At 36.8% G+C, this 26,487-nt stretch overlaps 1 protein-coding gene across 1 annotated transcript in view; it reads left to right on the top strand.

The window, feature by feature from the left end:
- The window catches only part of LOC140144714 (cytoplasmic tRNA 2-thiolation protein 1-like), a 153,172-nt gene that overhangs the window by 122,309 nt on the left and 4,376 nt on the right, over positions 1-26,487 (top strand). Inside the window, exons 7-11 of the mRNA XM_072166524.1 lie at positions 22,094-22,135; positions 23,227-23,276; positions 24,048-24,112; positions 24,642-24,766; positions 25,399-25,546. Of these exons, the coding sequence (XP_072022625.1) occupies positions 22,094-22,135; positions 23,227-23,276; positions 24,048-24,112; positions 24,642-24,766; positions 25,399-25,546 (430 nt within the window). The remainder of the gene's footprint in view (positions 1-22,093; positions 22,136-23,226; positions 23,277-24,047; positions 24,113-24,641; positions 24,767-25,398; positions 25,547-26,487) is intronic.

Raw genomic sequence — 26,487 nt, 5'->3', positions numbered from 1 at the left:
TTTTTTTAAGTTGTCACAAATAACTTTGGGGTAAAAAAGTGCATTTTTGTGATTTTGTCAAAAACTCAAGATTTTTGAACAAATCTGACGTCACCATGGGATTCCTTGACTCATTTCCATTCCAAAAATGTCTAGTTTTATATACTTTGGACATACAATTCAAAAATAATGATGCTCGAAAAGGTCCGTGTTCTCTCCCATTACTCTGCCCTTAAAGGACAATTCCGTTTTTTAAAGTTGCAAATCTTTTAAAAACTAGATTGTCTCAGCAGCAGGGGACATTAGGCTGTCATGTGCATCTAGGTGTAGAGGCTTATCCTCTTATTCCCACTTGAGCATTCTCAAGTACACTTAAAGTTTTTTTGGTCTCCTGGTCAATTCAGTTTTAATTTAGGGGTTGTTGTTATGTTGTTATAGCAACAAGCTCAGTTTTTCTGTCCAGTCAGCTGTCACTTTAGTGGTGTGCAGCCATTCAGGTCTCCCGCCTTATTTTTTCATTCCTTTGTTATGTCCATAGTTCTCCTAGTGATGCACTTGCAATTGTTCCTTCGATCTTGATGGACCAAAAAATCCCACCCACCCTCCCAAAAGCTGGAGGGTGAATCAGTTAACTAAATATGGTTAAAGATACTCCAATAAAATGGTAAGTCCAATTATGCTGCTTTATGCTTAAAATAGAGGCTTTGTATGGAATTTCTTTAAATCTTGAAGAATATCAATTGTAGATTGTCTCCACTTTCTACTGCGTTTTATAGAAGGGGAATGAATGCTTTGTATGGAGTTTCTTCAAAACCTGAAGTATCTCGTCAGTAGATTGTCTCCACTTTCTACTGCGTTTTTATAGAGGTTTGCATGTGTTACGGAGTATCTTCGAAACCTAAAGAATCTCGTCAGTAGATTGTCTCCACTTTCTACCGCGTTTTATGGTATTGATTGGTTTTATTGGGCTATTGAATGCTTTGTATGGAGTTTCTTCAAAACCTGAAGAATCTCGTCAGTAGATTGTCTCCACTTTCTACTGCGTTTTATAGAGGGTGGTGGAGTTTCTTCAAAACCTGAAGAATCTTATGGTATTGATTGGTTTTATTGGGCTATCGAATGCTTTGTATGGAGTTTGTTCAAATCCTGAAGAATCTCGTCAGTAGATTGTCTCCACTTTCTACTGCGTTTTATGGTATTGGTTGGTTTTATTGGGCTATTGATTGCTTTGAATGGAGTTTCTTCAAAACCTGAAGAATCTCGTCAGTAGATTGTCTCCACTTTCTACCGCGTTTTATGGTATTTGTTGGTTTTATTGGGCTATTGATTGCTTTGTATGGAGTTTCTTCAAAACCTGAAGATTCTCATAAGTAGATTGTCTCCACTTTCTACTGCGCTTTTATAGAGGGTGGTGGAGTTTCTTCAAAACCTGAAGAATCTCGTCAGTAGATTGTCTCCACTTTCTACTGCGTTTTTATTGAGGGTGGTGGAGTTTCTTCAAAACCTGAAGAATCTTGTCAGTAGATTGTCTCCACTTTCTACTGCGTTTTATAGTGGGCTATTGGTTGCCTTCATGCTTTTCTCCCTTTCTACTGCGTTTTTATACCAGGGTTATAAATGCTTTGTTGCTTATTTGGAGTATCTTTATTTACTTGGTTGTAAATAACGGTGGATTTAATATATTATATATCAGTAAATGGTTTAAGCATTGATGCCAGATCTTGCTGAATACAAAATGTTCGTTTGCTAGTGTTGGCATTGTTTATTCTTTTGGAGATTTCTAATTATTTAATTGCGTGTTAAAAATGCTGTTTTCCAATCCAATCCTCTGTTTGATCCAAAGATGTATCTGTTTAAGATATGCTTAAGATTTGCTTAAGATGAAATTGGTTAAATGTGATTCAGAAGTCAACTTTTGTTTGTCCAGCCTGTATGGTTGGCTCGTACACATTTTTCCAATAATTCGTGTGTTTATTGATTTATATGAAGATAATCAATAATTCCAAATGCTTGCTGCAATTAATTATCTCAATGTATATAATTTGTTTAATTGATATGAAATCTGTTATTATCTCAATATAGTCTTAATTTCTATGAGATTGTGAAATTATTATAAATAAGCTTATGTGTATTAAATGGTCCTCATGATCGTGGGGCAATGCGGAGTCTATTCTTTGCGTTGTTGTGCTTTCCTGCTGTCTCGAGACAATTGTTTTGCAACAAAAATGGTCTACTTTTCTGGCAAAGTGACAAAAGCCAAAATTATAATAGAGCCTAATACATGTGATTAGTGTATGGTTCTGATAGGTCTAGTCTATAGTTCAGTTGGTTTCCTTGAGAGAGTGACATCAGTGCATGCTCCAGTGCATGTAGTATTAAATTGTGTGTGATTCAAAGAACTGGTGATCAAAGACCACCAGGGCCCTAAGACAGGCCTGATGTAGCCCACCCATTACATGCTGTGCCCATTTTACTCGCTCGCATTGGATAGTGGCACTCCAGATTCATTTTATTTCAAACAGTGGCACTTGAGAATATCCATTTGAGAATGCCTGGTCTATACCTTAGCTGTAAGTGAGACATGTGATTAAATCTGTTCTGGAGTAATACAAGAACACTTGTTACATTGGTGATTATAATAATATTCATTTTTAAAGAACTTTCAAATTGTAAAGGATCGAACATGTCGTTTTTTAGATCTATGTCAGTTCCATTATAATTAAACAGATCATGCTGCATTGTGGCAAACATGATAGCTGTACCAAAGAAGCTGCTGTCCATCGCAAACACATGCAAAAATTTCTCATGATGCGATTTAATTTAAAAAAAATTACAAGTAGTATTTTTATAGCAATTTGTCATGGTTTGCGTTGGAGTGTGGGGCTTTGATTTGATTGGTATTATCATTTACTCATTCAAAAGAAAGAAAAAGGTATATTTGAAACCTATAGGTTGACCTTTGTATTTTTTGTTTAGGTTCAGTTATGCCAAGCAACAAGTTTGATACCTCATTTTGTATGACTTGTGTTCATATTCATTATAGGTACTAAATGATCCATATTATTTGGTACTAAATGATCCATATCATTTGGGATTCCCATAAGATTTACCTTGTAAATGTCATCTGATCAATGAAAATTAGGACATATGGCACAGCGAGTTAAATATATGTATATCGGCTGCTTGTGATCTAATTGATACACTTCAATAGGAACGCCTACACACACACATACATATATTCCAGTGTCTTTGAATTTGAGGTTTGCCTGTCGTTTTAATAAAATTTCCCATCCCTTGCAAACATGAATCAGATTTCTGTAGCAAATATGTGGTTCAGTCGGTGAATCTAATGTAGTTGTAGGCTCAATAAACTTTCTCAACAAGTTTCCTTATAATTTTTCACCTGTTGCTACCAAGATTCGTTGCTAATTGCTCTTTTTATGATGAAAGATCATTTGTTTTAAAAACTTTTTTTGTTGAGTGCCGGGCGGCTAGCGTCAATCCCAGGCGGGGCCGCCCAGAGCCACCAACCGTAGCTACAACTCTGGACATTGTTAATGTTGGTACCTTGGCTATAAAATAACTAATGATAGCAAGTAATTATAACATATTAAACAAAACAAGCTGTATTTCTATAGCAGTTTTTAATGGCATAATTTCCCAAGCAATGACCAAAAGCACTTTACAATGTTAACCAAGGATACATGCAAATAAAAAAGTAGCAACATAAAAGTATGTGAGATATGAGCAAGTTATACAATTGATATCTGAGTATGTTTACAGGTTTGATAGGATATAATTTGCCTTAGGTATTACTTTTTTAAATATAAATGAAGTATTTCTTTGTTTTATATAAAGCTTTTGAAAGAAAGATACAAATCATATTTGCATGTTACCTAAATTATGGTACTTACTACTTCAAAGCATTTACACCCCTCCCACACACACACCCCTGCATGTACACCCCTTGTACACACTTGTGCGTGAACACACCCCTCCCCACACACCCCCACACACCTACTTGTAAAGACCTGCAAATAAGGACCTATTATTTGTTATTTGCGGCATACTTATAGAGGGTAACCCAGATCAGTTAACAAAGCACTGCTTTCCACTCACTGCTCCTGGCCAAGTCTAACCCAAGACTAACAAGGAACAGTTCACAATAGCGATTAAGTTTCATAAACATGAATATTCATATGCATAGATTGCCTATAGCTTAGGCCATCTTAATTAAATCCTGTGTCTCAAAGCTTGTGAAAAATTGAAAACCTAATGCGGAATGTGGTGTTTTTTACTGTATTTTTTTTAATTTTAATTTTTTATGTGTCAGTACAAGATTTCAGACAAGCATTTTGCAAATGTTGGAATTATTATTTTTGTGTCCAAAGTTTGCAAAAAAAACAAAAACTTGACATTTTATACGAATTTTGAGTTTTATTTTCGCCTTTAAAAAAATAATAAAAAGAGATCAAAAAATAAATTTCTTGATTTTCAAAGAGGACTATGCGCACCATTTTACTAACGCACGTGGCAGCTTTGAGACACAGGATATAATTAAGATTGCCTTACAAATATGGAGTGTACGTAAGCTCATGAATATTATGCATAATATTAATATCATAATAGAATAAGGCTATGGTGCTATTAAATAAATAAGCCATAGCAAATTTGGTGCCAGATATATAGTGAAGGTCATGGCTTACAGACCCCCTTTAATTTGCCCTGCCCTCCTCCCCATCAATATAATTATATGAACACTCTAATGATGAAAGTACAACATTAACAACTACCAGAATTCACTGGTGTAGTGCACGTTAGAATATGACCGTTGCTAGGTCAACTGGCTCACATTTTCTTTGTTATGCTAGGCTTGATCCAGTAACCAGTGGATTCTAACATGCACTACTATACAGCGAATACAAACTGAACTGGAACTTTTTATCTGAGGTGAACACAATATCTTGGGAATATCATAGGAATACCACAGTGTCCCTGTGACGCATGAATTTTGCATGTTACACATTAACTGATTGTGTAATGTGTCATTGTAATGACTATGTCATGTACTGGTTCATGCTGTGTTTTTACACCTGTTAGCAGCCCATTGACTTTGTGTTATGATCATTTTGAAAATGGTTCCAAACACGGATAGCTTGATCCAAACCAGTTGACCTGGCAGTGATCGATGTTGATGTCACACTAGGACATGGAATAGGGTGAACCGGGGAGTAGGGAGGGGTACTCAAGTTTGGTTTGGGTATGGGTGTGCCACTGAGAATTTGAAAGGGGACCCATCAGTTTACTAATTTTTCAATAAATTTGGACCCATCGATATACCAAAATTTAAAACTTTCGGCTAGATTTTTCCTCCAAATTTGGGGGATATTTAATATTTTTTGACTACAGTGAGCAAAATTGGGCTATTTTCCAAAAACATTGAGAAAATTTGAAAAAAGGACCCATCCATATACCAAAATCGGCTTAGAACAAGGGGTCATTGATATACCAAAAAATGAAACTGCTACCCTGTACTCATGTTTGTGACACATCCCCATAATGGTCATTTGTACTGAGTACACTCCCCCCTGGGAGGGTAAACCATATGTCTATACAAATTTGTTCTAATTAAGTCAAGATCCAAGTTATTCAGCCTTGATACTGATACTGAGATGTTAATATATGGTGTGAAAATGTTGCCATTTTCAGAAGGTGTCAATGCTGATCTACTGTAGGTAGCAATATTATTTCACCTATTTATTATTCATGTTATTCCCAGTAAACACAAACATTTCTTTAACATGTACATGTAATGTGTTATAAACATGTATTGGTTTAGGTCAAAATGTTTCAATATCAATTAAATGTTGGGTTCTATAAAGGTCATGAAAACGCTTTTTAAACATTTGGCAAAATATTTCATCAACTCTTAAATGACATTTAATTTTTTTGGAATGCTTTGCTGCAAGTGTTCACAAATCTTTTTGAATGTTATTAAAATATTTTATACCCTTATAACCCAACAGTTTTTGGGCAAATGTTTTGTGTTTGCTGGGTTATTGCAGCTTAACATACTTTATGTTATGGAAATAAAATCTGTGTAATTTATATCTGAATATATTTACAGTATTCATAAACTGATATTATCAGCTTCAGTAGTCATTGTTTCTAAATATCTACTGTATACTTTGATCAACACCATATTGTTAGATCTTATTACACTGCATATTGATATTAGTGTTTCTTACATTCTGACATTGTAGGGCCTAGCTATTAAACTGAAAATGTCATAATAATTATTCCTGCTTTGTTCTAGATCTATACACACAAACTTTATAAACAGACAGGGCACTTGTTGGGCAAAAAGTAGTCTACAAAAGCCTGCATGTGCATGGTGCTGATCAATCTGTATAGTCTAGTATTGTCTAACCTTACCAAAAGCCACAAAAAGCTACAACAGCAAAAAACTGCGAGCCCAAGTATTCCATGTGATGCGATTGCGTCATCATGCGAAAGCACATATGGTCACGGAAAGCTTGGCCGGCCAAGGCAATCCTCCGTGGCAAGGTGTGGCTGTCCGTGTGTGTAGCACCCGAAGGGTCGGAGGTTCAAAACTGCACCCGAGAAAATGAAAATTCCCTTCATCTTCTTCCTTCCTTCCTTCCTTCGTTCTTTTCTTCCCCTCCGCCAAAAAGCCTCAGCGGAGTTAGGGTTATAAAACCACTTTTTTCCCCTCTTCTGGCCGTTAACTAACCCTAACCTTACCAAAAGCCACAAAAAGCTACAACAGAAAAAACTGCGAGCCCAAGTATTCCATGTGATGCGATTGCGTCATCATGCGAAAGCACATATGGTCACGGAAAGCTTGGCCGGCCAAGGCAGTCCTCCGTGGCAAGGTGTGGCCGTCCGTGTGTGTAGCACCCGAAGGGTCAGGGGTTCAAAACCGCACCGAGAAAATGAAAATTCTCTTCATCTTCTTCCTTCCTTCTTTCCTTCCTCTCCGCCAAAAAGCCTCAGCGGAGTTAGGGTTATACTTAATTTGACTGATGATTAGCAAGTAATGTTCAGCATTTTCATTCTTAAATATATTACATAACAAAACAAGTAGTATTTCTATATAGCAGTTTTTCATGGGTTGGCAAGTGATGACAAAAAACAATTTGCCGTTTTACAATTGCAACCCAGGATACATACATTTACAAAAATATAATATCATAAAAATATACAAAATATGGGCAATTCATCAGTGTTATAACATAAGGTATGAGAAAATTAGTGTTATCACATAGACCCTGTTTACACACAGAAAAGTCAACTTCAATATTGCGACATCGAATTCAGATTGCGATTAAAGATTAGCATAAATTATTGTTGACAGGGTGTTTACACAGTAAACTAGTAATTTAACTAAATGACCTGTAATAACCCCTACTTGACCATTCACCTCTCTAGGTGTACAACCAATTTCAAAATTGCTCAGATCTTCTTATAAACCAGGCTAAAATATTGCTCTGATCATAATTATTTAGAAACAGTATGGTTTGACCTATCTGAGATTTACGATTCTCGAGTTATAAGCAAAAAGGTCAAAGGTTGCAATTCGGGGTCTAAAACAATCTGATTTTGATAAAAATGGTCTTTGATTGTAGGTCATTAATTGTATGATTCTGATTGACCCCTTCTGGTGCCCAACATGTGACCTTTGACTTTTATGCTAATAACTCAAGAACCACACGTCAGAACACGTATAAACTATACTTGTTCTGAATCGTTTTGACCAGAGGAATAATTTGGTATGGTTTTAAACAAAATCTGGCCAAGTTTGAAATTTTACTCCTGTATGACCTTTTTGGGGATAACTCCTTTTGGAGCAAGGTACATTTTTGCCACCAAAGTTTTCTGGTATTTCAAAGTCTTCAGCAGAGTTATAACATACACATCCAGATTCTCATTCACGGTTTACCACCGCGGCAGATTACCTTCGCGGCTACACCTGGTGAAGTACATCTGATAGCTGTCAGCCACGAGCCAACCCTGGAGTAACACCGAAGTCAGCTCCGGTGTACAACCGCAGCCAAACGGGTCACTGACCGGCAGCGTAAACAACTCACCTAACGCGTGAATCGGCCGCTGCATTAGTGCGCGCGTACCTAGCTATTTTTAGCAAAGCGAACGTTTGTTGTTTTGATTAATTGATTGACCATGTTTGCACGCTTGCATAGGGCGCCATGACGGAGCGAGAATCACTTGCCGATGTCACGGAGACATTTTGTTTCTCTATAGTGGTTGTTTCCTTTGTAGAAACTTGTTCTTTTGTTTAACGACAGTACCAGTACGACTTCTTCTCAATTTGTGTTTAAAATCATTATTTAATTTTGTGTTCCTTGTTATGTTTTTAGTTTTGCTAACTTGAGATGCTTGTGTGACGTTGTGTTCCTGTGTGCATACTGCGGTTCGCGGTTCCACTTTCTCATGTTGTTTGTTTATTTACTCGTTGTTTATTTACCGTACCTGGGTTTATTATTACAGTTAAAATTTACTCATAATTTATAGGCCTAGGGCCTACTTCTTGAATTTCTTGTTTTTACGCTGTTTTCCTAACATTTTGCAATCGCATTACTTTACTGTTGCAAGGCGTGGGCCTAGGCCTATAATACACCTTCTTGCAATACAGTTTGGTTTTGGTTCTTTTGGCTAGGCCTTAGGCCTACTAATCTTTCATTGATGTTATTCACAGTTTTCATATTGTTTTGCTTGGTTGTTATTCATCTTTTAATTTGACTTACCTGTTTGATATGTGTTTTTTCGTTTGTTTGAGTAGGCCGTATTTTGTTTGTTTTTTAAACATTTTTTCTTTGCTTATTATACTTGAATGATTGGTCACTTATTTATTTAAAAAAGTAAATATTTAAAATATAATACACGTAAATAAATAATAAATATAAAACTAATAATAAATTTAATAAAAGCGTAAAAAATAAATGAATAAAAGTGGGGTCCTAAAATAAATATTAGCTATAAAATGACCAATCATTCAAGTATAATATGCAAAGAAAAATGCTTAAAAACATACAAATGCAGGCCTACTCAAACAAATGAAAAACATGTAAGCAAACAGGTAATCAAATTAAAAAGCTAAATAACAACCAAGTTAATGATAATTATTAGCATTCTATTATTGATTATTTTACATAGGCTAGGCTTATTTAGTACTATTCATTTTTTTTTTAATTTAGGCCTAATACAAATGTTTACTTATTTACTTTCTTATTTGTGTAGTTTTTACTTGTTAATTTAATTAGGCCTACCTATTATTTTATTTACTTGTTTATTCATTTATAAATTTATTTAGTCAGTTATTTACTTCATTAATTTTACTTGCTTATTTCTGAACTTGTTTATGTATTTTGTAGGCCTATTTACTTGTTGTTTACTATTTTCTATTATTAATTTATTATACTATTAACATATATTTGAAAAATAATAAAGAAAGAAAGAACAAAAATCCCTAATATATCCTAATAAAAGCATACAATAAAGCTAAATTGAGAAAAATAGCATTCAATCTGGCAACAGATCATCACGCATTTTTTTACGGAGTACCTCTAGAGGTACTCCGCTATAGGCTGTCTCTACGGGAGGTACACCGTGGAAAACCGGATAGGAGTAGTCCACGGATTTTTGACTCAAGTTACGGCACACCGCTACAGAGTAGTCCTGGGGTAATCCGGAGTAGCTCCAGAGTACATCCAGTGAGAAATTGGATGTGTAGTTGCAAGCTTTAATAACAAAAAATGCATGGCATATGAAAACCGTACACTTTGCAGCTGGACTAAAAGAAATGGAAGAAGAAGCAGAAGATTTGATAGCTCTACAGTATATCAGTCAAATTAACATTCTCCTGACATAACAACTGTACCAAAATACAAATGGAACCAGTCAGGTGAACACACTTTACATGTCTTTTCATGGGAATACCACAGTATTTCTGAAGCGTGGACTTTAAAGTGATAATGTAGTAGGATATAATACCAGTAGACATCTATACAAATTTCATTAATCATGATGAAAGGATTCAGTTGAACTCGAAATTATACTGATATTAATTACATTAAAATACTAGTATAAAATTGTTATGAAAAAGTTTATATAATTATATTAGTGACAATAAAAGTAAAGTATACGTAGGCTTATATTATTGAATGCAACATTGCATAATGAATTAATTATATTGGCACTTCAATACTGAACAATTCTGATTTTAGAATCTACCAGTTTATTAATCTCGAAAATCCGGGTTAAAAATCATCTATGGACATTGCATTTTAAACGGGACTTTGATCGGGCAAAGTCCCTAACACACACACTGTCAATCATACTTGTTTATCAATCCAATTTAACCGCACGCACAAAGCTTGGAAGTACAAGCATGGTACAAGACGCGCTCATGTTCCCGCCAACACAAAGGCCGCATAGTTGTGTACCATGTAGTTATTAATGGTAATGGCAGGTGCCCAGAGGATTTAAACCATAACGAGATATGGGCGACCAATCACATGCCAGATCCATTTAAAGATGCATTACATCATGGCCAATTTTAGTAGGCCAGAAATCCAACAATCTCATCCATAGACAGCCGTGTTAAGCATGCAAACCGCAATCCAAAGTCAGTAGTCCACTTGGGAAGCTAACAAACAGAGGGGGTACGGTGACTGAAAAGATCAGTTGTGAACATCTATCAATTGTGCACAAATTAATTAAATCAAGAGTTTTAAGCTTAAATGCAATAACCAGAGTATGCAAAATGGACAAGTAGACTTACTGTCTGTCCTGACGTCAGACGCAAACTAGTCTTTTAAATTTGGTCTTCAATTATAGCGAAGGTATGTGGCGCCGGCTGGGCAAAGACCTCTCTAGTTTTTGGAATACAATATTCTTCAGCATTTCTTATGTGATAGTTATATATTTCTATTTATATACTTCATTAATATATTCTTGTTCATTGATTGGTTAAAAGTGGATCACATGACCAAAAATAGTTCTACCATCAGTACTCCTATCCGTAAATAGTACCTTTAAGCCGTAAATAGTATTTTCAATGTCCCGGATGAGCCGTAAATAGTACATCCAAGCCATAAATAGTACTTTTGACCATGCCTTCCGCGTGCGCGCATTCGATGCGACGGAACAGTTCACGCACGCGAAACTGCCATAGCATGATTTTGCGCTGCTGTAATTGGTTAGCACGATTTTAGCCTATTCAATTTTTTTGAAGGGAATAATATAGGTTGTACTTAAATTGGTCGTGCTGGAGAAACTGGAGAGTCAAAGTGTATATAATTTTCTATTAAGCAATCCATAAACAAAGAATATATTAATGAAGTATATAAAACAAATATATACTGCCTTTATTCGAAGTTCTGGTTAACACTATGGTCCCTCGTTGAGATCAATTAGTGCTATTGATCTCACCTCGGGCCCATAGTTTGAACCAGAACCTCTCATGGCAGTATATATTTGTATAATATTTAGCAAAGTATATATCAAATACTTCTGGTACCGTATTCAACCTAATTAGTGCCCCTCCCTTAATTTCACCCGATGTGCACTTCTCTAATTTGCACCTTTCAAAGGTGCCTTTTAGAGCACTTTTAGCATATGATTAGGTACAAAATTGCTTACTTAGTCACTTGTCTTGTCATGGAATTTCAATGGCTGTGACATTTGTGTACAGATCGTTCTAACCATTGCCATGATTTACATCAGTTTTACATTGGGAAATATCCGCTTTAACTTTCAAAACGTGGTACAGTCCAACCTCTTTTATCCGCCATGATGGGACCAAGCATTGTCTGGATAAGTGAAAAATCCGGATAAGTGAATTGCATGTAATTCTGCATTGACTGACCAAGTACTGAAACTGGGACAACAAATGATAGTTTCAACATGGGGTAATAACACCAATATATGGCATTGAATGCTTTATGCAACATAGATATGTCATTTTAGGCATTCAGAGCATGGAATTAAGGTGTCAAATTATCAAAAACATGTTTTGCAATGAAGATTTCAAAGCCGGATAAGAGTGAGATCCGGATAAAAGAGGTCCAGATAAGAGAGGTGGGACTGTATGTAATAACACCCCCTTGAAATGACTTGGTTAAGTAAAGTGCGAATTTAGTTAAACATGGTAGTTCTTATAAATAAAGATTATTAATTATCAAAAACATTCTATGTACTCAGGATGATGTACCAATGGTTCTGAATGGTCTTCCCTTTTTAGATCCATATACTTGTGCTCTGATTGGTCTTTGGAAGAACTTTGTTCCTGACCTGTAGATGCAGAGTTAGTTGTGGGAGTTTCATATTTTGAATCAATTTGGTTGGTAGGTGGGTCCTCGTATCCATGATCATTTTCCATAGCTACTGTCAGAACAGAATGGTTTTGATTTTCCATTCCTTGCACATCATTAACAGGATGTTCATAAGTATGGTCCTGTGATCCTTGCTCATCATTGATATGTTCATAGGTGTGGTCCTGTGATCCTTGCACGTCATTGATACGGCGTTCATAAGTGTGGTGTGCTGGAAAGGCTATATCAGGAGCTCTTAGTTGATTCTCTTCTCTTCTGTCCATCTCAACATTCTGCTCATTCACCAGATCTTTCCTGTTTTCTTCACTTTTGCGATGGCACATCTTGAAAACAAAACCACATATGATGACGAAGCAGATGAGGAGAACAATTGTTGTTGCAATGAGAGGGATCACAAGGTTGGTTGAACTCTGTGTGTCAGGCAATGGAGAATCAGTCCTTGACAGCGATATAGAGTGCATGTCAGATGTAAGGGAAGCCATTGGTAGAGGATTTGGAGTTGTTGTATCAGGTACAATTACTGGTGGGTTTGTTCTTCTTTGAGTTACCTTTGGTGCAGTGGTTTGTTGTTTCGTTGTAGCAGCCTTTGTAGTAGGTTGTGGAGCCAATGGAATGACATTGAGAGTTGCCCTGCCTTCAACATCATCACCTCCTACGGTGGCTTTGCATACCACGACCTTCCCATTATCAGTTAGTTGTTGAACATTCATGAGTGTGAATGTCTGCCCTCCAGATATAGTACTTGTGGTATAACGAGTTTCCTGTGTTGCTGGCTCTGTGTACCAATGCCATTGAATGGTACCCGCAGTAGACAATGTACAAGTGAACATGGCATCTTCTCCAACAGATTTGTTCAGAATGCTTGGTCTTATTCGTGGAATACCAGGCACTACCTCTAGTGGCCCGATTTGACAGAACTGTGTCATGCCAATGTATTGTCCAGTTCCAGTAATTATACATGTAAATGTTGCTCCATTGTCAGCCAATGAGACAGCATTTGTGTATGGGTGGTTGATTCGCTTTAAATTGTTAACTGTCTGACTTGATGATGATAGAACGGAAGCTCCTTGCTGCAGAAATATGTTCACTTCTTCAGGATAACCTGGTAATGATGTACACGACAGCAGTAACGGGGTTCCTTCAACAACTATTGTACCAGCATTAGGTGAACACATTGGATTTCCTTCAGGAGGAAAATATGGTATTTGGACAGTCACCTGAGCAGAAGCTACTTTGGTGTAACTTGTAGGTTGTCCATCAGCTACAAGACATTCATAAACACCACCATGTGTAGCGAGAACTTCCAGTATAGTAAGGGTATAAAAAGTTGTTGATCCCAACACTTGTTCCCGTACATTAAACTCATTAGTAAACATAGATTGAATGTCATTATTCCAACTGATAAGTTGACCATTTTTTGTCCATAGCAATGCACGATTCACAGCAGGTTGGAAATTATCAATATTGCACTGCAGCTGATAGTAAGTTGTTGCTAGATTTGGTGTTAAATCAGTTGTTGGAATGTAAACTGTATTTTGCGAATTCACCAATAACAGTAAAGTCAATGACATCACCCCACAAAGCAGTAAATCATCCATACTCAGTTTAAATCCTGCAACTTACATCATTAAAAGGTACAGTCTGAAAGAAACAATGGCGTTACCTGATGAAACAAGTATACTTGTCTCAAGTGTTACACAGTGCTCACACCAGAGTTGATAGTTGGTTCTGATTTTGTTGGTGTTATCTGCAAGTTTTGTTTCTGTCACCCCACTGATCATAGAGGTGAGAGTGCTAGTGTTATGCATTTGGCACATGTGTGGACACTCAACTGGCAGTGTGTGACATATCTCTTTGACAACTTGTGACAACGCTTTAATCCGCTATGCATAGACTAATTGGAATGAATGGTGATGAGACAAGTAGAAAGTACATGTAGCATAATGGGTACTGATAAAACTAAAATACCATTAATGTGTTCCTGCGATGTTCGTCAGTCTGAGCAGCAAGATAGTACAAGTTTACAGGGGACCATCTGCTGTATTACATGTATCATACAATAGACACCTTGGCACACTGTACAGGATCAAATTGTTTATTCCTACTTTACTTCCTTGTGCTGTATATTTGTCAATAACTGACATATGATGAAACACCTCAATCGTGTTAACATTGGTTCCTTTGTGAACTTTTCCTTGGCTCAAAATCTTGTTGGTTAAGTTTTTGCACCCTTTTGTGTCCATAAAATGATCCAGGTTATTTGCGATGAATATTTATAAAAAGCTGCAAACATCCAGTGATCTACATGTATATTAAAAAAATTCAGCAAACTTGGCGCTACCCACGATAGCAATATGTATGAAACGCTGCTGACAAACTTGACATGTCTTATTATGGAATATTATTGAAGCATGAATGTATTCTATGCACAGTTTAAATGGTACATAGCTAATGATTTTATGTATAAATAGAATGGATTATACAGAATCAGATCACTGCTATTTATAGTGAATATAATTATGTCATGGGGGAGGGGTTACTGTACTTGATCCAAAACTTGGTACAGGTGTGCCGCCAGTGGGTAAAAAAGATCAATCCATATTTATAGTAGCAAATTGTAAAACTTATATGTCCCATTCTTATAGTAGCCTCCAAATTTTTTTTTACTTTTGCCATATTTCTAGTAACCAAAACAAGCCAATAAACAACCAATTTGTATGGTCAAGTTAATACAGATTTTTTACGCTTTTTTGGTCACAAAAGGTCCAAATTTGGCAAGAAAGTCCACTTTTCACAAAAGCGCCCCAACCCTGGAAAAAAGTCCACTTTTTAAAAGTCAGCACCCCCAAAAAAGCCTGCATACGGACCTGCTCAGAGCCAAGGCAAAAACACCACCAGCCAAGTAGCAACATAGCTGTAACCACTCGGGGGCCACTGCTGCGGAGGTTATGCATTGACTTGCTTAATGCGCTTGCTAAGCACTCACAATTTGTGAGACATTAAGATTGGAGGGACCTGGGCAGTGGCGTAACGTCATAGGGGTACGGGGGTAAGTGCTCCCCCCAATCGATTTGAAAATTTAGAAAAATTCCACAGGAAAATGGCTGAAAAATGGCTTGTGCCCATGATGTGGTATGATGGGCTGTCCCCTCTCTCTCACAAAGCATGGTTTAGCAATTTCTATTGCAAGATGAAGGAGCTTTTTAAATATCTCACTTACATCAGTGGTCTACTACATGTTTACATATAATTGTCCCTCACACTATAGACCCTAATTTCTAGGGTCTATGCTCACACCAATGCTGAGACCAGTGTTAGAGTATGCAGCCCCCTTATGGCATGCAGGTCTCGCTCAGAGCCAGGAGGACCGTTTGGAGAGAATTCAGAAACATGTATGTAAGCTGCTCCTTGGAAAGGAGTATAAATCTACCGACCCTCTTGCAACTCTAGATCTTGAGCCTCTACACACCCGTAGATGGCAGATTTGCAAGGAGTTTGCCTCCAAAGCACATGCATCTGAAAAATTCTCCAGATGGTTCCCTGCCACTGACTATTCATCCTCAATGACCCTAAGAAAGCCCCCTAAAGTCAAGAGTTACAGGTGGAAAACCAAAAGATTCAAGGAAAGCCCAGTTCCATACATGGCTGAACTCCTGAATCATGCTTAATGTTCTCCTGTCCATCTAGTGATTTGGTTTGATTCATTTTTTGTGCGAATGGATGGATGGGAGGGGCTGGTATGATTTGGTAGCCCAAGCCCTTTAGTGCAATTCCCTCTCCTGTCATATTATTATATCTTTTTATTATGCCGTCACATTGATATTCTATTAGGTTGAGTTTTTGTGCAATGGTAAGTGTAGGAGTGCATCAGTGGATGTTGGTGGGTGTGTATGGGTATGGGGGTGCGTACGTGTTTGCCGACAAACGAGGACACACACAAGATTTTTCACCCTAAACTGTGGACCTACTTCCAACCGTAAAAACTACCGTCCGCAGGTTGATGGCTAAAATTCCGTTTCGTATTATACACAAAAAAAATCTGCCATTTTAGTCCACGGTTAGGCGATGAAAACATCATACACACGTCCTCGGTTAGATAGCAAAACACAATGTCCATGTTTGGAGGCAAACACAGACAGGGTTGTGTGTGGGGGTGTGTGCAGGGATGTGTTTGAGATATGGAGTGGGGTGAGTTCGGTTGAGTATGAGCTACATCTATTTATTAATTCTTTGATTGTACCTTTTAAAATTTTCATTGAGTATGTATTGATTGTGCAATAATTCAAGTTTTTTGTATGTATTTTATTATTATCTGCCTATATTTATATAAATTTGATTGTAATTATTGTAATTCACCATGCAATTCAGCCATTTTGGCTGCTATTTGAGTGTTTTAATATAATATACCTAAATATATACCTAAATACACCCTTTCTGCACCTATTGGGACAAACGTACAAGAAGTGTGCACAAATGTCAAATTACTTTAACACTAATCTGGTAATTCAATGTAACAAAACAAAGGCCACCCCAACAACCCCTTCAAGAGGTCAAGAAATCCCCCCCAGGAATTTGCTCAGCCCCCACCGAAATATGTCTGAACACTACCAAAATGAATACTACTATATACAATACGTACAAATGGAACTAGAACTTTGTATTTCAGGTGAACACATATCTTAGTCATGGGAATACTACAGCATTGCTGAAGCATGAATTTTGCATGTTGCACTCTTTAAACTGATGCGTAGAGTGCAAAACCAAATTGTGTAGGGCGCAAAACCATACTATGCCTATACAAATCATGTCAGTTATTCAGTCATGGCTGTGTTTTAAAATTATGGATTGAAAATGTTGACATTTTCAAAAAGCTATCTAGTCAATGCTATCTACTGTAGATAGCAATGTTGTTCCCCTAAATTATCTGTGGTAATGTTTCCAAATAATTTATCTCATGTTCATCCCAAAGAAAATGTGTGTTATGTATTCACAGTATTTTAAAGGATATTATCAGCTTTAGTATACATTGCTTCTAATAGCAGTTGATAGCAAAAACTACTATACTTCATAAAATTCCTTATACAATAGATACCTGATATGAGTATATTCACAGCTTTTATATTGGATATAATTAGCCTTAGTTATTACTGTTATAATATAAATGAATATTTCTCTGATAAAGCTATTCAAAGAAAGATTAGAGATCTGAGAAAATCATATAATTTATATCTGAGTATATTCACAGGTTTTATGTAGGGTATAATTTGCCTTAGTTATTACTGTTGTTATGGTCATAAGTCAAATATTCCTTTGATTTATAAACATGAAAATATTATTAAATCATACTTCTCACTTGTGTAATTGATTTTCAACAACTCTTCCTATACCTTTGTACAGGAGCCAAGCATTGTTAATCCGTGATGAATCCACAGTCCAGTAGCGTATAGGCGAACGCAAGGTCACGCGTACGCGTTACGCATGAGCGCGTACAATTCGTCATGCCTGGAACGTATGCGTAAACATGAATCCTCTTATGTTGGCGTTAGCAGCTAAATATTATCGCTTTATTCTTTAGTTTTATTGCTGATATCAACAGAGAAATATCGCGATCTTCTTGTAAGGTTGAGTGGCAATGACAAACGGACATTCCGAATGAAAGAATCATGTTAATTAGACATCTTTAGCTTGTTTCGTTGTTGAAAGGGATTCAATCATGTTTCACCGTTGTTCATCACCGATTAACAACTCGCGTCTGGCGCGTCTGCGTGGTTTACTTCGCTTGGGCAGCTACAGCTGCCCAAGCGAAGTAAACCACTCAGATGACGCGGACGCATCGGTGTTAATCGATGATGAACAACGGTGAAACATGATCGAATCCCTAAGTCAAAGTTCAATGTCACCATGTGATAACGGTTTTCATGAAATATCAACATACTCACTTTGGATCCGCCCGATTTTTCACATAAGACTATATGTGATAACACTGATGAATTATACAATTATACAATTGATATCTGAGTATAATAGGTTTTATATAGGATATAATTAGCCAATACACATAATACTTGGTGTCAATTGAGAATCTGAATAAACAAGTAAAATTTCTTTTTGCTTGCTACAGCTTATTTTCTAGTTAAGCATATCGAATAGAGTGTAGAATCCCGAATTAATGATTTATTTTATTTACTACATTTGTGGTGTGACCAAGCAAAATCAGTCTGAAGTATATTCAATTTAATTTTTAGAGGATTGTAAACAGCATTTGTAAAGCAGAAAACCATTGAATTTGGACAACCTGGTAAAAAGATGTGAGCAGTTAAAGAATTCCAAAACAAAAGGAAACAAAAGGAAATACTTCCTTTGTTTGGTTATATCTCAAAATCAATATTTCTGACTTCTGACTGATTTTGCTTGATCACATCACATTTTACATTTGATTTATTTGATTCCATCAAGACAAGTTCTGCATCATGGCAATTCACTGCATAAGGAAACACAGGTGGACTACTATACCTGAGTTTATAAATGATACTCAAGTAATCCCACCTTGTACTTTTGGAGAGACTTGAAATTTCTTTTATTTGAACCCTAACAGCACCGAGTCCTACAACATACTGCTACCTGGGTTTCTCCCCTCCAATGGGGCACTGGTGGCCAAGACATAGGGCACCTCTGTAATGGATGTAATCACAATCAATTTTGAGGCAAGAATTATGACTTTCTCCCAGTGTAAACAAGGTCTATCTTTCACTTCAAGTAAGACGTCTTGAACTTTTAATTTTATTATATTTTAAGTGACATGTAGGCCTTCATTTTCTACCCCTTCCCTTTTTAGATCCATATACTTGTGTTCTTCAGAAGGATTTTGTCCATGACCAGCAGATGCAGAGTCAGCTGGTAGAGTTTCATATTGTGAATCTACCTGGATAGTAGGTGCCACCTCATATCCTTGATCATCTAATGCCTGATGCACAGAATTTTGATTTCCTGTTCCTTGTGTACCATTAATACGATGCTCATAAGAGTGATTCTGTGGCCCTTGCTCATCATTAACACGGCGTTCATAAGTGTGGTGTGCTGGGAGTCCTATGTTCAAATCTCTCTGTCTATCCTCTTCTCTTCTGTCCAACTCTACAATTTGATCATTCACCCTATTTTTCCTGGTTTCTTCACTTTTGCTATGACACATCTTGAAAACAAGGCCAAATATGACAAGAAAACAGATGACAAGAATAATTGCTGTTGTAATTAGAGGAATCACAAGGTTATTTGAACTCTGTGTGTCAGGCAATGGAGAATCAGTCTTGTCAGATGTAAGAGAAGCCATTGGTAGAGACTTTGTAGTATGTTGTGGAATTGGTGAGACGAGAAGAAATGCCCGGTCTTCGTAATCAATGCCTCCTACAGTTGCTCTGCATACCACAATCTTCATTTCATCAATATTAAATTGAACATCCATGAGTGTGAATGTCTGCCCTCCAGAAATAGGGCTTATAGTATATCGAGATAAATGTGTTGGTGGCTCTGTGTACCAATGCCATTGAATGGTACCCGCAGTAGACAATGTACAAGTGAACATGGCATCTTCTCCAACAGATTTGTTCAGAATTCTTGGTGTTATTCGTGGAATACCAGGTACTACCTCTAGTGGACCGATTGTACAAAACCGTGTCATGCCAATGTATTGCCCAGTTCCAGTAATTGTACATATAAATGTTGTTCCATTGTCAGCCAATGAGACAGCATCTGTGTATGGGTGGTTGATTCGCTTTAAATTGTTAACTGTCTGACTCGATGATGATAGAACGGTATCTCCTTGCTGCAGAAATATGTTCACTTCTTCAGGAAAACCTGGTAATGATGTACACGACAGCAGTAATGGGGTTCCTTCAACGACTATGGTACCATCAGTAGGTGAACACATTGGATTTCCAAAAGGAGGGAAATATGGTATTTGGACAGTCACCTGAGCAGAAGCTACTTCGGTGTAACTTGTAGGTTGTCCATCAGCTACAAGACATTCATAAACACCACCATGTGTTTCACCCACTTGAGATATAGTAAGCAAATATAGAGTTGTTGATTCGAAAGATGTTTCCCGTGTACTAAACCGGGCTTGAAACATAGGTTGAATATCGAAATTCCAACTGATAAGTTCACCATCCTTGGTCCATGCTAATGCAAGATTCACAGCAAGTTGGAAATTATCAATAATGCACTGCAGCTGATAGTCACTTGTTCCTATATTTGGTGTTAAATCTGCTGGTGTAATGTAAACTGTATTCTGTGAATTCACTAATAACAATAAAGTCAATGACATCACCCCTCTTAACAAGTCATCCATGCTCAGTTTAAATTCTGTAACTTACATCAGTAAAAGATACAGTCTGAAAGAACCAATGGTGTTACCTGAAACAGGTTTACTTGTATAGGTGTTACACAGTGTTCACACCATAGTTGATTGTTGGATCCGATGTTTTCGTTGATACTCTTCAATTTTTGTTTCTGTCACCGCCACTGATCATAGAGGTGAGAGTGCTAGTGTCATTCGTCGGCACATGTGTGGACACTTTACTGGCTGTGTGTGACATATCTCTTTGACAACTTGTAACAACACTATAATCAGCTATGCATAAACTAATTGGAATGAATGGTGATGAGACCAGGAGAAAATCGCATAATGGGTAAAATCCCAACTAAAATACCATTAATGTGTTGCTGATCTGGTGTTTGTCGGTCGTGAGCTCCAAGGTCAGCACAAGTTTGCAGGGGCCCAGTGTATCTGCTGTTTTGATATACATGTATCATACAATAGACACCTTGGCACACTTTACAGGATCAAATTATTAATTCCTACTTTACTTCCTTGTGCTATATATTTGTCAATAACTGACATATGATGAAACACCTCAATCGTATTAACATTGGTTCCTTTGTGAGCTGGTTTTTGCACCCTTTTGTGTCCATAAAATGGTCCAGGTTATTTGCGATGAATATCTATAAAAAGCTGCAAACATCCAGTGATCTATATTTAAAAGATTCAGCAAACTTGGCACTACCCACGATAGCAATATGTATGAAATGCCACTGTACAAACTTGACTTGTCTTATAGAATATTATTGAAGCGTGAATGTATTCTATGTACAGTTTAAAGTGTGTGATTTATTTGTTTGTATAAATGTATTCATACAGGATCAGGTCAGTGCAGTTTATAGTGAATATAATTATACCGGGGGAACTTGATTCAAAACTTGATACAGGTGTGCTGCCACTGCCAGTGGGTAAAAAAGGTAACACATATTTATAGTAGCAAATTGTAAAAATATATGCCCCATTCTTATAGTTGCCTCCAGAAAATTCCAATTTTTGACTTTTGCCATATTGCTAGCAACCAAAACAAGAAGCCGCAAAATGGCCCATTTGTATAGCCAAGTTGACCACTGAAAAAACACCAAACCGTCCATAAAGAAACAGCATAAAAGATGACCCATAAGAGGTTAAAATGCAACCCATACCAGTGTCACATACGTATCTACCCTTTTCTACATAGTAACCACCCCCCCCCCCATTGTATCACTTTATATCATAACCTCTGTATTATAGCACAGATTATTCTCTCTGAGAGATTAGGGTAAAGTTCTTGGCATAGATTGTTAAGGATTCTTAAACTTGGGATTAGTTTGTTTGCGCAGTCCATTACTTTGACCTATTTGTGTCTGTCATATTTCTGTCTTTATAGGTCACAATGCAGATGATATTGCTGAAACTGTGCTAATGAATGGTAAGTATCATATCATATAACTTTCGTATAACTAAACATGGGTTAATAAATGCATATCACTTGTTAGGAATGAAATTGTACAAAATAATGCATGCGTACTGAGATGTTGATGCATCTTATGAACGCGCCCCGCAGAGGGAGTGCATTTGACGCATCAACATCATAGTACAAGTGCATTATTTGTACAATTTCTCAAGCAAAGTGATATGCATTTAGTAACGTATTTCATACACAAGAAAAACACATGATTTTTGCTCTTTTTATAACAAAATTATCACTCAAAATGTTGGAACCCACCCAAAAATGAGTCGGTCCTATGCGACGCAAACATGTGTTAGAGCATTGCGTGTAGTACACGGAGTGCCATTGTACATCAGTAATCAATGCACTCCACATTCTTTTCTAACCGCTTTTCTGATTGCCTGCTTTGATATAGAAGTGTATGAATTTTAATTAGCACATTTTGACTTTGAAATTAGCAATGTTGGTTACTCATTATCTATGCAAGATTTCGTTCACAGAGAAAAAGAGTACTGAAGAGATCTGTAATTTAACCATTTGGTCCATATTAGTCCGGTTGCAGAGCATGTTATAAACTGTAGGATGCTTTGCTAGTTCAAATGATTTTTCTCTACTGACTATTGTTCTATATGGTGGTAGAAAATAAGATTCTGGGTAGGTGTAAAACTGGCACCCTGGTCAATTTTAGATTTCCAAGGTTAAAGTTTACATGGGTCCAAATTTAAACTGATAAAATTTTGTCCAAACTCATGCCAAATCATTCATCTCATCAGAAAGATTCAGAAAATATATAGTTTCACCTATCTAAGACTTCAATTGGCGTGGAGTTATGATCAGAAAGGTTAAAGGTTATTTGGGACCCCTGTGGATCTTTAAACTTAACATTTGACATTTTTGCTTTGGAATGACAAGTCACAGGTAAATACATTTTCTGACCCATATGACCAGTGGACCATTTGGGTATGGATTTAAACAAAACATTTGAAAAAAGAAAAATTCTAAATTTGGGTTAAAAACAGTAAATACATTGTGGAGTTGACATGTTTTTTTCGGGTTTTTTACCTCCATAGTTTTGAGAGGAGATATAGCAAGACTAAGACGATGTACAGCAATTACAACAGTAAGTGTATAATGAGTTTTTGTTCATTAGTATTTATTATCCATGCTTGTTGATCAACCCTCATAGCAGTCCCTATGAGTGTAAGTGATGGAAGTAAGTTTGCAACACTAAATAGCGTAACATCACCTTTTGACTCATTAGTGGAAAAATACAGACCCTAAGGTATCGATATAGCTGCAAATAGCCTCATTGGTAAAAATGCTGACGGCTTTGTATGCTGAAAGTCCTACCTTTTTTCAATATTTGTATTAATTTGATTTGATGTGTAGCACTTATGCATTCAAGAAACACCCCCACTATGGGTATGGGCCATAAAACTGAAATTGGGAGGGGCAAGATTTTTTGGGATGATGGACATTTTCAAAGAAAGCAAGGTATATCAGCAAGAAAAGAGCTCTTAGCGTAGAGGTCAATTAAAATAATCATAAAAAAGATGTGCAAAAGCTGTTTTATTTGTCAATAAAGTAATTTCATTAGGGAACAAGCCAAAAGTTTGATGACATTCTATAAACGAAAGCCCTTTTGTTGAGGGGGAGGGAGGGAGTCAAAAGGTCTTTTTACGTATAGAAATGATTAGATAAAATATCAGTCAAAGTTGATCTTTTGGGTTGGAATTCAACATTTCACATAAGGAACCTTATAGGACATCATCAAACTTTTGGTTTGTTCCCTGATTTGTTCTGTTTGGTTCAGGCAATAAACATTTCATTTGCCAGTTATTTCAGAGAAACCCCCTACAACTTGTTATAATATTATTATTTTTGTTTTCAGGGCACAGATGGAGCACTTCCAAGATGTAAACCATTCAAGTACACCTATGAGAAAGAAATAGTAATGTGAGTACTGCAGAAACTAAATCTGGTACGTTTTTTTTAGTGCACAAACTGTTCCAGTTGAAATCACTCCAACTCAGTAACCCTAACCGTACCAAACATCAAAAACCTTCAATTCCAAAAGCATATGAATGGGCAGGTATCCCACATGATTCCATTGCATCATCATGCAAACAGTCACATGGCGACGGAAAGCTTGGCCGTGCAAGCTTACACCCCCGTGGCAAGGTAGGCCTATGCATGTCTCTGGCACCCGAGGGGTCGGTGGTCCCATCTTTCCTTCCCCCCTCCAAAAAGCAACTGGGATGATTTTGTGCATTTAATCAAAATGGGCCAGAAATCTTCATTTTTGCCAGATTTGCCCAACAGCAAAATCCTATTAGAGGGATACTTGTGATGATAATAGCTTATTTTTCAAAATTCCAAATAACAAAATTATTTGAGTACTTTGTGCTCCTGTAAGACACCCAAGGCATTTTGGCAGTGGAGGATGTTGTGATATATTGAAGGACTGTGTTTTTTTTTCATACAGGTATGCTTACTTCAAGAAGTTGGATTATTTTTCTACAGAGTGTATCTATTCCCCAAATGCATACAGAGGCTATGCAAGAACATATCTCAAAGATCTAGAGAAAATCAGACCAAGTTCAATTATTGGTGAGTAACTGTATACATCTCTGAGAGAATTAAATGCAATGTTTGCAAACATGATTCGACATAGGTTGTCAATTTAACAAAGCAAGCAAAATGCATACAGACAGGCAAAGCAACAAAGATTAATTGTATACAAGCTAACCCAGATATGGTGCAGGGTACACAGCAACAAATAAAAAAAAGTTTATGCCTAACTAAGGCTATAAATACAATAATGCAAGTGGCAAATGAACAGCACAATACTTTAAAGCTTGAGATGAGGTTGACCAGATGAGCCCTGTGACGGGCATTCCAGATAGTATAACTGGAGAAGATACCATGTTTGCTTATGTCCTTTTGAACAGCATGATTTGTCTCTTCAGTTCATTATATAACGCATGAACATCCACAATTATTTGAGTTGAATAGGCTTTATTTATGCTTTAAAAAAACCCTACTTGGCTTAAAGAATATATTGAATTTGTGTTCACCTCTGCTAAGGAACAATCGCATTACTTCATTTGGTACCAAAAAGTATACTTAAATGTACTACCTTAGCCAATTTGGTGGAAGTATGATTTGTGGAAAACATGATTTTGTCATTGTCCCATTTCACTGTTAAATCTTATTTGTGTGATTGCTTTATTTTCCAACAGATATCATACACTCAGGAGAGAGCCTTAGCATCAAGAAAGATGTCAAAATGCCCACACAGGGAACATGTTCTCGTTGTGGCTACATCTCCAGTCATCCGATATGTAAAGCCTGCATGCTACTGGAAGGCCTCAATAAAGGATTACCCAAGTAAGAAACTAAGGCATAATGTTAGCTTGAAGACAACCATCCAAGTCTTAGTAGGATTAGGGGTTACGATTTAGGAACAAGGAACATGTTCTATTTATAGCTACATCTCCAGTCATTCTATATGTAAAGCTTGCATGCTACTGGAAGGCCTCAATAAAGGATTATCTAAGTAAGAAACTAAGGCATAATGTTAGTTTAACGGTAACCATCCAAGTCTTTAGAATTAGGGTTAAATTTAGGAATAAGGTACATGTTCTCATTGTATATAGCTACATCCGTGAGGGGCATCTCCAGTCATCCTATGGAAAGCCTGCATGCATGCCATTGGAAGACCTCAGTCAAGGATTGCCTAAGTAAGATACCTGGGCATAATGTTAGCTTAAAGGCAACCATCCAAGTCTTTAGAATTAGGGTTAAGATTTAGGGTTAGGAATAAGGTACACATACTTGTTGTAGGCATATCTCCAATCATCCTTAATGTAAAACCTGCATGCTGCTAGAAGATCCCAGTAATGGATTAGCCAAGTAACAGGCAAGATTTAAGCTTAAAAGCATCCAAGTCTTTAGGATTGGCTCATATTTCGAATCACATCTACTCTTTTGTTTGAGGTCATTTTAATCGCACTGCAACAAACTGTAAGGGTTAGGAACAGGGAACATGTACACATTGTAACTACATCTCCAGCCATCCTAAATGTAAAGCCTGCATGGTACTGGAAGGCCTCAATCACGGATTACCCCAAGTAAGAAATAATTAAGAATAGCAAAGTAGTTTTAATGTGTTCAAACTTCAAAGTGTATGCATTCCATATAACTTGAAAACTGACTTGATATTAGGTCAGACAGCTCTAATGCTCTATTCTCTCTTTGTGGATCACATGAGATATATATTATGGCATATTGTTTCCATCAATTCAGTGAAGTCGAGTATTGATGCATTA

This window comes from Amphiura filiformis, unplaced genomic scaffold, assembly GCF_039555335.1.
Source record: "Amphiura filiformis unplaced genomic scaffold, Afil_fr2py scaffold_74, whole genome shotgun sequence".
NCBI lineage: Eukaryota > Metazoa > Echinodermata > Ophiuroidea > Amphilepidida > Amphiuridae > Amphiura > Amphiura filiformis.
The sequence above is the reverse complement of the archived record's forward strand: the minus strand, read 5'-3'. Positions and strand labels throughout refer to the sequence as shown.